Here is a 14,012-nt window from a genome sequence, read left to right on the forward strand (position 1 = left end):
GTGAAAGCAGAAGAGTATCAGCAGTGATCATGAAGGACACATAAAGCACTCGTTGTTTACAAAGAACCAAGCGGCTGCGTGAAAAGAACTTTGTGGAGTTACAAATCTTTTTATTGTGTCTCTTGAGATGTTATGACAGCGTTTGGCCCAAACAAAGTGTGGGAGGGGGATGCAGTGCCCCCCCCCCCCCCCTCGCTCTCTGACCAGAGAGATGAGCTCAGGGTTTCCTCCTCACTCCCACAACTGGATAAGCAGAAACTACCGTTTTAAGATGAAGGCAAAGAGGAGGGGGTCTTCCTGTGACACCCCCCCCAGGACTGAGTCCCCCAGGACACCCACAGAGATGAGAATATGAAGACAAACAATGTCTCTGTATTCATGACTCACTTCCTCACCACAAGGAGGACTAATAGTCCCCTGTGACTCGGTTTGTGTCCCCCGTGGGAACCAATGGGAGCTGAGAGTCACACAGGAAGTGAGGCGGTAACAGTATTCATACATATACATATATACTGTGTGTATGTTTTGACGTAGATAGATGAAATTGTTCTTCATGAAAGCAGCTACACATGTATGACCATGTGACTCGTGTGAGGGATTGAGTGTGATAAACAAAAAGTTTCATTAAACATCCACCCGAATCCCGACGTAGTGGCGTAGCTGTGACGCGTCTCCTCTCAGACTGTTTACTGCCTCCATCAGTGTGTTTACACGCTCACATTCTCCCCCCAAAGGCCTTTGAGAAAAATATTTGACATACTTGTGTTTCAATAGAATAAATAGTCAGCTGACATCTTGGGTGTGTTCTACCCGCCTCTATTTCAGAACCCTAGAAGAGCTGAGTATCTTCACCTCGTTACCTCCATGTCAGACAGGACTTCATGACAGGAAGCTGTCATCTGAAAGACAGATTTAACTCTGCTTCCTGCTTCTGTTAGTGTGTGTTACTGTAACACTGACACTTATAAACACACAAGTCTTTAAGTACTCAGTACCATGTAGTATTTAAACAATGATGCATTCATGTGTTCATCACTGGTGTAGAGATTTATTACATCAGTGAAGTATTTCCTCGAGGTAACTAGTAGCTTAACGTGGAAATACTGAGGGGAGAGAATAGTTTTAAGTGAACCAATGATCTTAAATGTGAATTTGATGTGAATATTTGCACCTTTTGTTTGATGATGTCATCATGTCACTCGTTTCCTGTAACAACAGACGCAGGTCGGAGGGAAGAAGACCAGCGTCATCCTGCAGAAGCTGGATCCCGACACCAAGTACTTTGTCAGCGTGGCGGCCGTCTATCCCACGGGGGTCCAGCGGGACATCAGTGGGGAGGGACAGACCAGTAAGAGCCCCTTTTCTCTATTCTAGGTCATGGAAGCTTGATCCCAGTGACAAAGAATGACATTAGAAAAAACAATCAAAGCAGATGTGTAGAAGTGATCAAGTGTGAACCTTCTCTATGCTGATGACGCGCCTGTGCCCCCCCCCCCCTTTAGAGCCTATGGGCGGAGTGAGGAACCTGCAAGTGTTGAACCCCACCATGACCACGCTGAACGTACGCTGGGAGCCTGCAGAGGGCCGAGTGAAGGAGTACAGACTCGTCTACGTACCTGCTGCCGGGGGAGCCGAGAGCATGGTAGGACTGGTAGGACTGGTAGAACTGGTAGGACTGGTAGGAATGGTAGGACTGGTAGGACTGGTAGGGCTGGTAGAACGTGTAGGAATGGTAGGACTGGTAGAACTGGTAGAACTGGTAGAACGTGTAGGAATGGTAGGACTGGTAGAACTGGTAGAACTAGTAGAACTGGTAGGACTGGTAGGAGTGGTAGAACTGGTAGGACTGGTAGGGCTGGTAGGACTGGTAGGACTGGTAGGACTGGTAGAACGTGTAGGAATGGTAGGACTGGTAGAACTGGTAGAACTGGTAGAACTGGTAGGACTGGTAGGGCGTGTGGTACTGGTAGGACTGGTAGGGCGTGTGGTACTGGTAGGTCTGGTAGGGCGTGTGGTACCGGTTGGACTGGTAGGCCGTGTGGTACCGGTTGGACTGGTAGGCCGTGTGGTACTGGTTGGACTGGTAGGTCTGGTAGGCAGCGCTCACAGGGATCCTGAACTGTCCTCTCCTCCTTGGTATCAGGAGACGGTGTCGGCAGGAACCAGCAGCACCGTCCTGAGAGGCCTGCAGCCCGACACGCTGTACTCCGTCTCTCTGGTGCCGGTCTACGCCATCGGGGACGGGAAGACGGTGACTGAGAGCGGAAAGACACGTAAGAGACTTCATTTTAAAATACAATTCTTCTGTGTTACAGCACATCAAAAGCCGTTAAAGTAAAATTTAACTTGTTATGAAAAATAAACAGAAGAAGTGTCTCAACTCCAAAAAACGTATGTTCCACTTTTGAGAATATTAAATCTCACGTAAAACCTAATTCCAGAATTAGGATGATTTTATGAACTTTTGTCAAATGTTTTAACTTTTTTATTCAGCTTAACTTTGGTGAGATGAATTTAACAGAATCTACTCAAGTTGACTTCATTAAAGTCAGGCTCAGTTGAACTAAACCTGAGTCAATCCAAACCTGTTAGCTTGACTCTGAAACTGTAAAACAGACCAGTTCAAACCTACGACTAACCCTCCTCCTGCCCAGGGCCCTTGGGGGGGGTGAAGAGCCTGCGGGTGTCGGACCCCACCATGACCTCCCTGGCCGTGACCTGGGACCCGGCGGACGGAGCCGTGCGCCTCTACAAGGTCTTCTTCAAGCCGACGGCCGGCGGGCGAGAGGAGATGGTGAGGACTAGAGGGCAGAGTGAGCTTCATGTGACCTTCACGTGACCTTCACGTAACCGTCATGTAACCTTCATGTGACCTTCATGTAACCTTCATGTAACCTTCATGTGACCTTCACGTAATCTTCATTTGACCTTCACGTGACCTTCATGTGACCTTCATATGACCTTCATGTAACCTTCATGTGACCTTCATATGACCTTCATGTGACCTTCACGTGACCTTCACGTAACCGTCATGTAACCTTCATGTGACCTTCATGTAACCTTCATGTAACCTTCATGTGACCTTCATATGACCTTCATGTGACCTTCACGTAATCTTCATTTGACCTTCACGTATACTTCATTTGACCTTCACGTGACCTTCATGTGACCTTCATGTGACCTTCACATGACCTTCATGTGACCTTCATGTGTCCTTTGTGTGACCTTCACGTAACCTTCATGTGACCTCTGTCCACAGGAACAGGTCCCCGTGGGCACCACCAGCATCATCCTGAGGAACCTGATGCCCGACACGCCGTACACGGTGTCGGTGCTGCCGGTGTACCCGGCCCGTGAGGGCAGGCGCCAGACGGAGAGCGGGAAGACGCGTGAGTCGCCCTTTTTGGTCAAATGATGTTTTTGGGTCGTTGGCCGGCCCCCCCTTTCATCACGTGTCCTCTGCCCCCCGCCAGTGCCTCTGAGCGGCGTGGCTGACATGAGGGTGAGCGACCCGACCATCACCACGCTCACCGTCACCTGGAACCCGGCCGACGGCAACGTGCAGGGCTACAAGGTGGTCTACACTCCTGCAGACGGAGGGCTGGAGATCGTGGTGAGGTCTTAATGATTCAAGGATCTGCCCTGAAAGCATCAGCCGCAGTAATAAATATTATCTTAAAGTATCTCAACTTCAGCAACAAACCTGCATTCTTACCACTTTTGACCCTCTTCCGATCCGGGAGGGGAAGGTTTGTGTTTCCGGCTGCCGGAGGTCAAAGGTCAGGGCTCTGAATTTCTTCTTCTTCCAGGAACAAGTGTCTGAGAGCACCACCAGGACGGTCCTGGACAAGCTTCTGCCGGACACCCGCTACACCGTCACCGTGGTGCCCGTCTACGCGGAGGGGGACGGGCCCAGTCTGACCGACGTGGGGAGGACCAGTGAGTATCTGTGGACCCCGAGGAGGCTCCACGAGCCACGCAAAGCCCCGTCACTACGGTCACATGACCTCACGTCAGGGCGCAGGGCTCTGAATCCGTCCTCCTGTTTCCTCCGCTCAGAGCCGCTGGGTTTCGCCAGGAACCTGCAGGTCACCGACCCCACCACCAGCACCCTGAACGTCCGCTGGGAGCCCGCCGAGGGGAAAGTACGCGAGTACATCGTGAGCTGGGTGCCTGCTGCTGGAGGAGAGCAGGAGGTGGTGAGTTGGTGTCACCTGGTGCACACAAGCAAAGCACAGACGCATTAAGTGGGAAGAACGCTGCCAGTTTTCATGTAATTCAGTTTGCAAGTTCCAGATGTTGGATTTGTACCAGAAACATCATCCATGCCTCATTAGTATCTTTTTTATGACTGGAATGTGAAATTAAATGTTTTTTTAGCTTCCTTAAAGTCTAAATGACATTAAACTCTCTGTCCCTCACAGACTGACCAGTACTTTTAGTATTGTAACTGAATCTGTCTTTCATTTTGGTTTCTCTGAGCCTCTTTTCTCTCTGTTGCATATTTTACTAGTAACTTCACCAGTAACTTCACCAGTAACTTCACCAGTAACTATAGCAGTAACTATACTGTAACTTTACCGTATCTTTACCAGTGGCCGATGTTGTGAAACGAGATGTTTGATGGCCTCATCAGGAGGTGCTTCTTCTGCTTGGATCCGTCTCAGCTTCTACTGTTGTTTCTTCTCCTCGACCAGGACCAGGTTTCTGGAACCAGCAGCTCCACCGTCCTGAAGGACCTGCAGCCCGACACCGAGTACAGCGTCACCGTGGTGCCGGTCTACGAGGAGATGGAGGGCCTGTCGCAGTCACAGAACGGGAAGACCAGTGAGTTGGTTTTGTCTAGCTGGGGCATGTGGAGAAAGAATAGAACTCAGTAAAAGAAGAAAACAACAAATCCACATGTTGGATTAGTGGAATATTCTTCTTTACTAACCGCGTCTTACAATGAAGGCTTTTCAGAATAAAAGCGCAGACTGACTCCTCCTGAGCAGCTTCCTTCTTGTTTCTGGTGAACACTCCGTTTATCTCGGTAAACCGATTAACCAGCGGATTGAAATCCTCTTCAGATCCTCTGGGGGGGGTGAAGAACCTGCAGGTGATCGACCCGACCACCAGCACTCTGACGGCCCGCTGGGACCCCGCGGTGGGCAACGTCCGCACCTACAAGGTCTTCTACGCCGCCCAACCGGGAGGAGAGCAGCGCATGGTAGGAAGGGGTTCCATCTGCACATGTGAGGCCACGTCCAGGACCCTGCATGAGATCTGATGGAGGTTCCCCCGTTGCTCTGAACAGGAGGAGGTGTCGGGAGGCACCACCACCACCACCCTGAGGAACCTGGAGTCGGACACGGTGTACAGCGTGGCCGTGGTTCCCGTCTACCCGGACGTGGAGGGCATCCGGCAGGCGGAGACGGGAAAGACGAGTGAGTCCTCACTTGAGCTGCTGGGTGGTTTGTGTCTGCGATCCAGCTCGACCAAAGGCACCTTCAGCAAGGGACGGGGCTGAGAAGTGAAGGTTCCTGAAGCAGTCTGAGATTCACTTACCCTTCGTCAGGTCTCCTTTTTACCTCAATTGATTTAATGATAAAATAAGTTGAAAAAGTGAAAATTCGACAAATCCGATGTGATGAATTGGATCTTTTTGGGATGGTTTGCTCCAGTGGGACATCGTAGCGTAGCGTGGTTGTTACTGTGAGTCGGAGAAGTTAGTGAACTAAACTCGATGATTTGAATGTCCTTCTGCTTAAATATTTAAACATGTATGCAATTAGGAGAGAGATGTTGATCAAATCCTTGTCTTTGATTGGAGCGTTGGAGGATGTCCTGGTTACAGGAAAAAGAGCTTGATTGCATTTTTCTTCTCTTGCATATTTTGTAAAAATGTTGCACAATCTGACCGGGGGGATGCGATCGGTTTCATTTCCTGTCGACTTTAAAGACGTTAATGTGATGTGTGTTTGTTGTTGGGGAAGCGCTGAGAGACCCAGTGGGATGTGAAGTGATGAGGTCACCTGGCACATGCTGATGCTGCTATTTGATTGATCTCAGCGGAGGAAAAACGTGGAGGCAGTTAAGGGAATGCAATGAACATCGGGTCTACCTTTGTGCATTCGAGGAGTATCCAGTGAGCTCATGATTTATGCAACTATAAAACTTCTATTGTTCTTTTCATGCCGTTGATGTTTTCCTGATTCGTTTCTGTATTGGATCTTTGTTTTTGTTACAAGGAGAAACGACAGAGTTGATCCCACTTGTCGGTTCCATGGCCGGTTATTCAGTGTGGGACATTTAGATGATTACAACAAGAGAGAGGAGGATCTTTAGGAAGGTTAGTGAGGTGTTCTTCCTCTCTCGGGTTGTGTCATCACACTTCACGCGTACGTTGATGGCGAGGAGCCTTCTGCTCACCTGGTTTAAGGGGAACAGGGTGAAGAGGAGCAGAAGTTCTTTAGACCTGAACGTGAGGTTTGGACTTGAAGCAGCAGGCAGTGTTTTATCTATTTATTTAACGGCGTAGATCCTTCATCTTTGGACCCGTGGCCGCCGCAGTGACCACAGTAACACACCTCAGAGGACGGGAAGTCCATCAGAACTCCTGCCAGCTATGCAGGGAGTGGCAGCGCAGTGTTTACCTATTTGGACGTTTGTGTCTCACAAACAAAGATAACGAGAGCCAGGATGAGTCTTGACTCTGATGAACGGGGACACTTCCCACCCATCCGGTTCGTCCAGCTGGATGAAACAAACACTCTGGGTGATTAAAAGCAGTTGTTTTCAGTCCGCAGTTTCAGAACCTCGCGGCGTCCCGTCTCTCTTTCAGAGCCTCTGGGTGGAGTGAGGAATCTTCAGGTGACCGACCCCACCACCAACTCTCTGAGGGTGCGCTGGGAGCCGGCCGAGGGCGACGTCAGGCAGTACCAGGTCTTCTACGTCCCCACCGCGGGGGGGGCCGACGGCGTGGTGGGTTTGATGATGGAACAAACGTGCTACTCTTCCATAGCTTCCTCTGTCGATGTATGAAAGAACTCTCTGACGGCCTGTTCTCACGGTGGGACCCTCCTCTCTTCAGACTCAGGTGTCCGGGATGTCCACCAACACGGTGCTGAGGGACCTGCGTCCGGACACCGAGTACAACGTCACGCTGGTGCCCGTCTACTCCGACGTGGAGGGGAAACGCATGTCGGAGAGCGGCAAGACAAGTGAGTTCCAGCTGTGAGCACATCTGGTGCGTTTGAACGTTTTCTGGACTTGTGGATGATGGCGCGGGAGGAGGTGGAGGAAATCAAAGACAGTCAGCAGATGTTCCTGTGATTGACGCTTGGTCGTAACTCACGCTAATGAAAGCCTGGCTTCTCTGCGTCGTTCCTGACAGAGCCTCTGGGCGGAGTCAAGAGCCTCCAGGTGACCGACCCCACCACCAGCTCCCTCAAGGTGCGCTGGGAGCCGGCGGAGGGCAACGTCCGCCAGTACCGCCTCTTCTACGTCCCCTCAGCAGGAGGCGCAGAGGACATGGTGAGACAGGAGACATCACATGTCCCACGAGATAACATCAGAGCTACGATATAATGATGATTACAAGACATGTTGAGATGAGAAGCAACAATACGATAGAGACCAGTCAATCAAGCGTTAGGCCCCGCCCTAAAGCGTCCCCTGCTTCATGGTTTGACTCTAAATGGACCGTGGTCTCCTGGTAGTCATCTTGTGTTGTGTGTGAGCAGGAGCAGGTGTCAGGCGGCACCACCAACACCGTCCTGAGGAACCTGCTGTCGGACACCCCCTACACCGTGACCGTGGTCCCCGTCTACCCCGAGGGAGAAGGTCTGCGCCAGTCCGACGACGGGAAGACACGTAAGTCCTCGACTCTCCCCGCGCCGTCCTCAGCGGGACCTTGTCCTCAGACCTTGTCCTCAGCGGGACCTTGTCCTCAGCGAGACCTTGTCCTCAGACCTTGTCCTCAGCGGGACCTTGTCCTCAGCGAGACCTTGTCCTCAGACCTTGTCCTCAGACCTTGTCCTCAGCGGGACCTTGTCCTCAGCGGGACCTTGTCCTCAGCGGGACCTTGTCCTCAGCGAGACCTTGTCCTCAGACCTTGTCCTCAGCGGGACCTTGTCCTCAGCGAGACCTTGTCCTCAGACCTTGTCCTCAGACCTTGTCCTCAGTGGGACCTTGTCCTCAGCGAGACCTTGTCCTCAGACCTTGTCCTCAGACCTTGTCCTCAGCGGGACCTTGTCCATTCAACACTCTCTCAAACCCTCGGGGCGGTGGGGATGTCGTTCGGAGTTCCCTCCGTGCACAGAAATAACTGCTCTACTGATCTTACTGGACACATTTAGACGGACAAGAAGACACTTTAAGACCTCCTTATCGTAGTGCTGTGAAGAGGAGACCAAGAACGACGTGTCTCTTACTGTACATCTGCTGTTCGACTGAGCTTTCAGGTGAAAAGTTGTGTTTTTCTTCTTTACATTTAACCGCCTCCTCCTGGGGGGAAGCTGAGGTCAAAGGTCACACTTTTACGGAGCAGCTGCCAGTGGAAACAGAGCAGTCATTCCTGGGGATGAATGTCTGCACCAAGGCATTTATCATGAATGTTCAGGGCTCCTTTTCTGTATCTTTCTGACCTCAGAAACGTCTTTATAGACAAACAGTGGAAAAACCACAGAAATCTGCAGAAAGAGCCAAAAGTCCTAAATCACAAATCCCCCAAACAACAAGGAGCTGAAGAGCTCAAAGCCAGACAGTGTGTGAGTCCTGATGAGTCCCAATGGAGGAATGCTCTGGGTGGTTTGACCTCCCGCTGTGTGTGTGTCTGTGTGTGTGTGCTGGTGTCGGTTCTGCCCAGACGGCGTGGCGTGCCGAGTCAGCAGAAATGCATCCTGGTTAGTTGTCTCGGGTTCCACAGCCTGCTCCAGCGGGGCGAGCCGTAGCCTGAGAGTGTGTGTTTGGGAGAGTCTTTGTGCACCATTGGAACGCCTGGGCTCTCAATGACCTCATATTCTGAGGCATCGGATGACGTGATGGTTGCTCTGATGATGTTTGTGGATCTGATAAACAGACGTATTCCTCAAATGAATCTTCTGTCGTCATGCTTCATGGCCTCAAACCTCAGACTAAATCCTCCCTTAGAATTCAGAACTCATAATTAGGATAATACTAATAATTATGACTCATCTCTTTGAGGCTAAAAGCCAACCAACATGAAATTAAAGCAGATTATTTTGTCAGATAGAAACATGTGACACTTCTCATTAAATGATGGCTTTTGGCCTTTACATCATTATGGACGTGTCCAATTCTACAAATACGATCATTCTAATAATAATATGAGTGTGGCCTGATCTTTGAGTCCCCACACAAACGTCTTCAGAGAGGCAGCTCCTTGTACCCCCCCCCCCCCCACCAGGACTCTGTCCCACTGTGTCTGCACAAACTGAGGCTTACTGTCATAAACGCATTAATAACAGGACACCACATGACGATTCCTTAATGTCTCTGGAGGAGCGAAGGATTGGTGGGAGGGAGACATTCTGTTTTCCAAAGGTAGGGGGGGGGGTGCAGAGGAGGGTTAGTCCTGATTGAGGACGAGGCTCTGTTTAAATCCACCTTCTGCATCCAGTTGTGTTTTACTGGGTCGAGCTCCAAATACCATCGCGCACATCTGGTTTGCTTTAAAGGGGGAGTTAAGGCCTTTGCATGAAGGCAGAGCCTCTCTGCACACATTCTCCACTCCAGGAGACGCAGACTTTGGGTTTGGTGGCCTTCACCTTTTCCCGCGAGGAGCAAGAGGTTCTTTGAAAGCTTATCTGAAATGTTGAAATGACCTAAAAAGGCCTCAGGAGTCGGCAGAAAGGAGCCGACTGTGTTTAGCGCTGACTTCTGAGGAATGTAATCACACGCCTCTGAAACGGGAGCCGCTTGGAACAAAGCCTTTGTTTTGTGGTCTGGTTGCTCAGTAGGAGAAAGTCAACAGCCACCCCCCCCCTCACTCTACTCTCCCTCCACCCCTGCAGTCCCACGCACGCCTCCAAGGAACATCCAGGTGTACAACCCCAGCGCCAGCAGCCTGAACGTGCGCTGGGAGCCGGCCTCGGGGCAGGTCCAGCAGTACCGGGTGGCCTACTCCTCCGTGAGGGGGGTCAGACCCTCCGAGTCGGTGAGTCCCCCCCCCTCTCTCTCTCCCTGCAGGCCGGCGCTAGCCTCGTTAGCATCGTTAGCGGCCCTCTCTCAAAGGGTTATAGATACACAAAGGTCCTCTTTAGGGATCAGAAATCCTTCAGAAGAGTGGTGCCATATTTGAATGAAAATAGTACAATTTATAAGCCTTTCTGTTTTAAGGTAAAGAAGATGTTGAAATAAATGTTGTCCCACAGGGACATCTTCAGATATTTTCGACCAACAGTCCAAAGGTCGAGATATTTCATTTGGAGGAATATAAATAGGATCCATCAGTTGAGAAGGACATCAGTAAATCAAACCAGAACCTTTAACCCAAACCAGCGCTGGCTTCACATGACGTGACCTGAAGATACAAAGTGATCAGCAAACCAACGGAATCGATCCAACATCAGCTGATCGGTTTGTCACTGCAGACCAAAACCTCAAATCATCACATTCAGAGGGTTAGAACTCTATTTGTTCTCTTTGATCTGGACTTGAGGCTTTCCGGTCTTACATTTGCTTTTATTGTTGGTTTTGACTTGTCTAATTCTAAAATGATGTCACTGAAGACTGAAGGATATAAACCGTATTTACATTTGCGGTCGACATACAGATGACGGTCCGTTACATCAGTAAAAAACACTTATCTCAGTATCCTCACAGCTCTCACAGATCAGTGAATAATCTGTGAGTGGATCAATCAAGTGGACGTCTAAACAAAGTAAAACACCAGCCGCTCTCAAGCCCGGTGATTAACCAGTAAGAAAATAGATTATTTCATTCACTGAACTTGACCTGATCTGAACCCTGCAGAGTGTTTTCAGAGGCCCTTGACCTTACCAGAAGAACCCTCTCACAGCCCCAGCTGTGCCAGAACACCGGGTCCAAAAAGCCTCAGAGATATGTGCGTTAACCAAAACATCGGCAGATGCAGCTTCCCATGATGTAACGCCTGTGGTGCTCACGGCTCCGCGATGATCCCACTGACAGCAGTCCTTGCTGTGAGGGGTTTGCTAGCGGGAACCTGCTGACAGCCGCTTCCTCGCAGAATGTGTTTATCCCTCGGCCCACTTACTGAAGGAGTGATGTGCTCGGCCGCCTGACCTCCCAGGCCTTGTGTTAGTGTTTGAGAAGGCTCCTATGATAGCGCGGGATGAGCAGTGAGGTCATTATGTACGTTATCAGTGCCAGGCGTCGGTGTGATGTTGTCTACTATATATATATACTGTATATATATATATATTGTTTTGATCCTCCTGGTTTCTCCACCACAAAGGTCATGGTTCCAGGAAACGTCAACAACGCCTTCCTGGACAACCTGATCCCAGACACTCTCTACTCGGTCAGCGTCTCGGCTCTGTATGCCGACGGAGAGGGATCGCCAGTCAAGGACAACGGAAAGACACGTAAGAGCTGCAAGAATTTCTCATGCACTGTGTGCATGCAGCATGCTGCCTCATGCTAACACCGTGTGCATGCAGCATGCTGCCTCATGCTAACACCATGTTGTGCATGCTGCGTGCTACCTCATGCTAACACCATGTGCATGCAGCATGCTGCCTCATGCTAACACAATGTGCATGCTGCGTGCTACCTCATGCTAACACCATGTGCATGCAGCATGCTGCCTCATGCTAACACCGTGTGCATGCAGCATGCTGCCTCAAGCTAACACCGTGTGCAAGCAGCGTGCTGCCTCTTGCTAACACCGTGTGCATGCAGTGTGCTGCCTCTTGCTAACACCGTGTGCATGCAGCGTGCTGCCTCATGCTAACAACGTGTTGTGCATGCAGTGTGCTGCCTCAAGCTAACACTGTGTGCATGCAGCATGCTGCCTCCTGCTAACACCATGTTGTGCATGCAGCGTGCTGCCTCTTGCTAACACCATGTTGTGCATGCAGCGTGCTGCCTCATGGTAACACCATGTGCATGCAGCATGCTGCCTCAAGCTAACACCGTGTTGTGCATGCAGCGTGCTGCCTCTTGCTAACACCATGTTGTGCATGCAGCGTGCTGCCTCTTGCTAACACCATGTTGTGCATGCAGCGTGCTGCCTCTTGCTAACACCATGTTGTGCATGCAGCGTGCTGCCTCTTGCTAACACCATGTTGTGCATGCAGCGTGCTGCCTCTTGCTAACACCATGTTGTGCATGCTGCGTGCTACCTCATGCTAACACCATGTGCATGCAGCATGCTGCCTCAAGCTAACACAATGTGCATGTATATTATGCAACAGCAGTTCTCCAGTTACATTTGACTGAAGAGCAACATGAACACATATGTTGTGTTGCAGTGCCGCGCGCCGGGCCCCGGAACATGCGTGTGTTCGATCCCACCACCAGCTCCCTCACCGTCGGCTGGGACCACGCCGAGGGACCCGTGAGGCAGTACAGGATCGCCTACGCCCCCCTGACCGGAGACCCCATCACCGAGTTCGTAAGTAGGCTGCTGGAGACGACGTATTGTTTTATCTTGCCAGCTCTCTTCGGGTTCCTCCGGGCCGCTTTGCCTTGAAACAAAGGGAAAGCACAACACTGTGACGTAAGAAACACAAAGAGGGACGATAAATATCAAGCTCTTTCATCCACTCAGCCTTTCCCATTCATCGCAGTGTTTTAACTTTCTTCCTCTGGATGAACCCTTGCTCCTCCCTTTGGCGGGATGTTCTAAACAATGCAGTGAAGTCACTCTTCAGGATTCCCTCCACCCGTCCAGGTTACAAATCCGTGATTACGGAGACTAATTACAGGCTCTGTTAAACAAACACTTCAATTAGGGCCGTAACAACATTATTAATAGTCCTGGGTAACGAGCGTAGGCGGCCCAGCTGTCCCCCCCCCTTGTTAGTGAAGCACCTGTTCTGCATGAGTCAGCTAAGTGCAGCTGAGGGACGGCGATGAAATGAGTTCCCATTTCCACTTCTTACAGTTTAGCATCTGTGGTTAATGGAGGAGGTTTGTGCTTGTGCTCAGACTCCAACAAAACAACATTGATCATGTGGTGACACTATTGATGAATGGGATGTTTATGGATCGCAGTTACATATGCATGGATACCTCACTCAATCATAATGGCTAATAAGCAGGAGCCAGAATATGAATACCATCTGTCTAAAGGCATCTGCACCAAAAAAGTCCATCACAAAGACGTTTGCTGGTGCAAAGGTTAAAAGAGACACCAAACAAAGCGAACTGATGATACACAGAAACAAGAACCGCGTGGAGTAATGGCCGCTGTGCTGCTGTGGGCTGTGATGTCAGAGGAAAGATCCCAAAGAGACAAAACACAGCCCATGAAGAGCGTCTCCATGTTAACCGAGGCACAAGCTTTTTCTCAGGTCCTCCTGAGTTAACATCTGTTCTCCTCCTGATTCCTCCTCCCTCTCACCCTGACCCTACTCATCCTCCTTACACATCCTCCTTCTCCTCCTTCTCCTCCTTCTCCTCCCAGACGCTGGTTCCAGGGAACAGGAATAACGCCATGCTGCAGAATCTGCTCCCCGACACCCCGTACAACATCACCGTGGAGGCCATCTACGCAGAGGGCCCCGGGGGGTCCCTCAATGGCAACGGACGCACAGGTGAGGCAGAGTCAGCTGCTTCTAGTTTGTAATTAACGCCTTATTATCTCTAAATCCTGACTTGTTATGTCTATTATCTCTAAATCCTGACTTGTTATCTCTATTATCTCTAAATCCTGACTTGTTATGTCTATTATCTCTAAATCCTGACTTGTTATCTCTATTATCTCTAAATCCTGACTTGTTATGTCTATTATCTCTAAATCCTGACTTGTTATCTCTATTATCTCCAAATCCTGACTTGTTCTCTCTATTATCTCTAAATCC

At 50.2% G+C, this 14,012-nt stretch overlaps 1 protein-coding gene across 1 annotated transcript in view; it reads left to right on the forward strand.

Moving 5' to 3' along the window:
• Window positions 1–14,012, forward strand: part of col12a1b (collagen, type XII, alpha 1b) — a 55,954-nt gene that overhangs the window by 30,025 nt on the left and 11,917 nt on the right. Inside the window, exons 32-50 of the mRNA XM_037450188.2 lie at window positions 1,219–1,348; window positions 1,503–1,642; window positions 2,144–2,273; window positions 2,655–2,794; window positions 3,260–3,389; window positions 3,474–3,613; window positions 3,810–3,939; window positions 4,060–4,199; window positions 4,698–4,827; window positions 5,070–5,209; window positions 5,297–5,426; window positions 6,824–6,963; window positions 7,073–7,202; window positions 7,376–7,515; window positions 7,725–7,854; window positions 10,017–10,159; window positions 11,441–11,570; window positions 12,459–12,601; window positions 13,616–13,745. Of these exons, the coding sequence (XP_037306085.2) occupies window positions 1,219–1,348; window positions 1,503–1,642; window positions 2,144–2,273; window positions 2,655–2,794; window positions 3,260–3,389; window positions 3,474–3,613; window positions 3,810–3,939; window positions 4,060–4,199; window positions 4,698–4,827; window positions 5,070–5,209; window positions 5,297–5,426; window positions 6,824–6,963; window positions 7,073–7,202; window positions 7,376–7,515; window positions 7,725–7,854; window positions 10,017–10,159; window positions 11,441–11,570; window positions 12,459–12,601; window positions 13,616–13,745 (2,566 nt within the window). The remainder of the gene's footprint in view (window positions 1–1,218; window positions 1,349–1,502; window positions 1,643–2,143; window positions 2,274–2,654; window positions 2,795–3,259; window positions 3,390–3,473; window positions 3,614–3,809; window positions 3,940–4,059; window positions 4,200–4,697; window positions 4,828–5,069; window positions 5,210–5,296; window positions 5,427–6,823; window positions 6,964–7,072; window positions 7,203–7,375; window positions 7,516–7,724; window positions 7,855–10,016; window positions 10,160–11,440; window positions 11,571–12,458; window positions 12,602–13,615; window positions 13,746–14,012) is intronic.

This window comes from Pungitius pungitius, chromosome 20 (assembly GCF_949316345.1).
Source record: "Pungitius pungitius chromosome 20, fPunPun2.1, whole genome shotgun sequence".
NCBI lineage: Eukaryota > Metazoa > Chordata > Actinopteri > Perciformes > Gasterosteidae > Pungitius > Pungitius pungitius.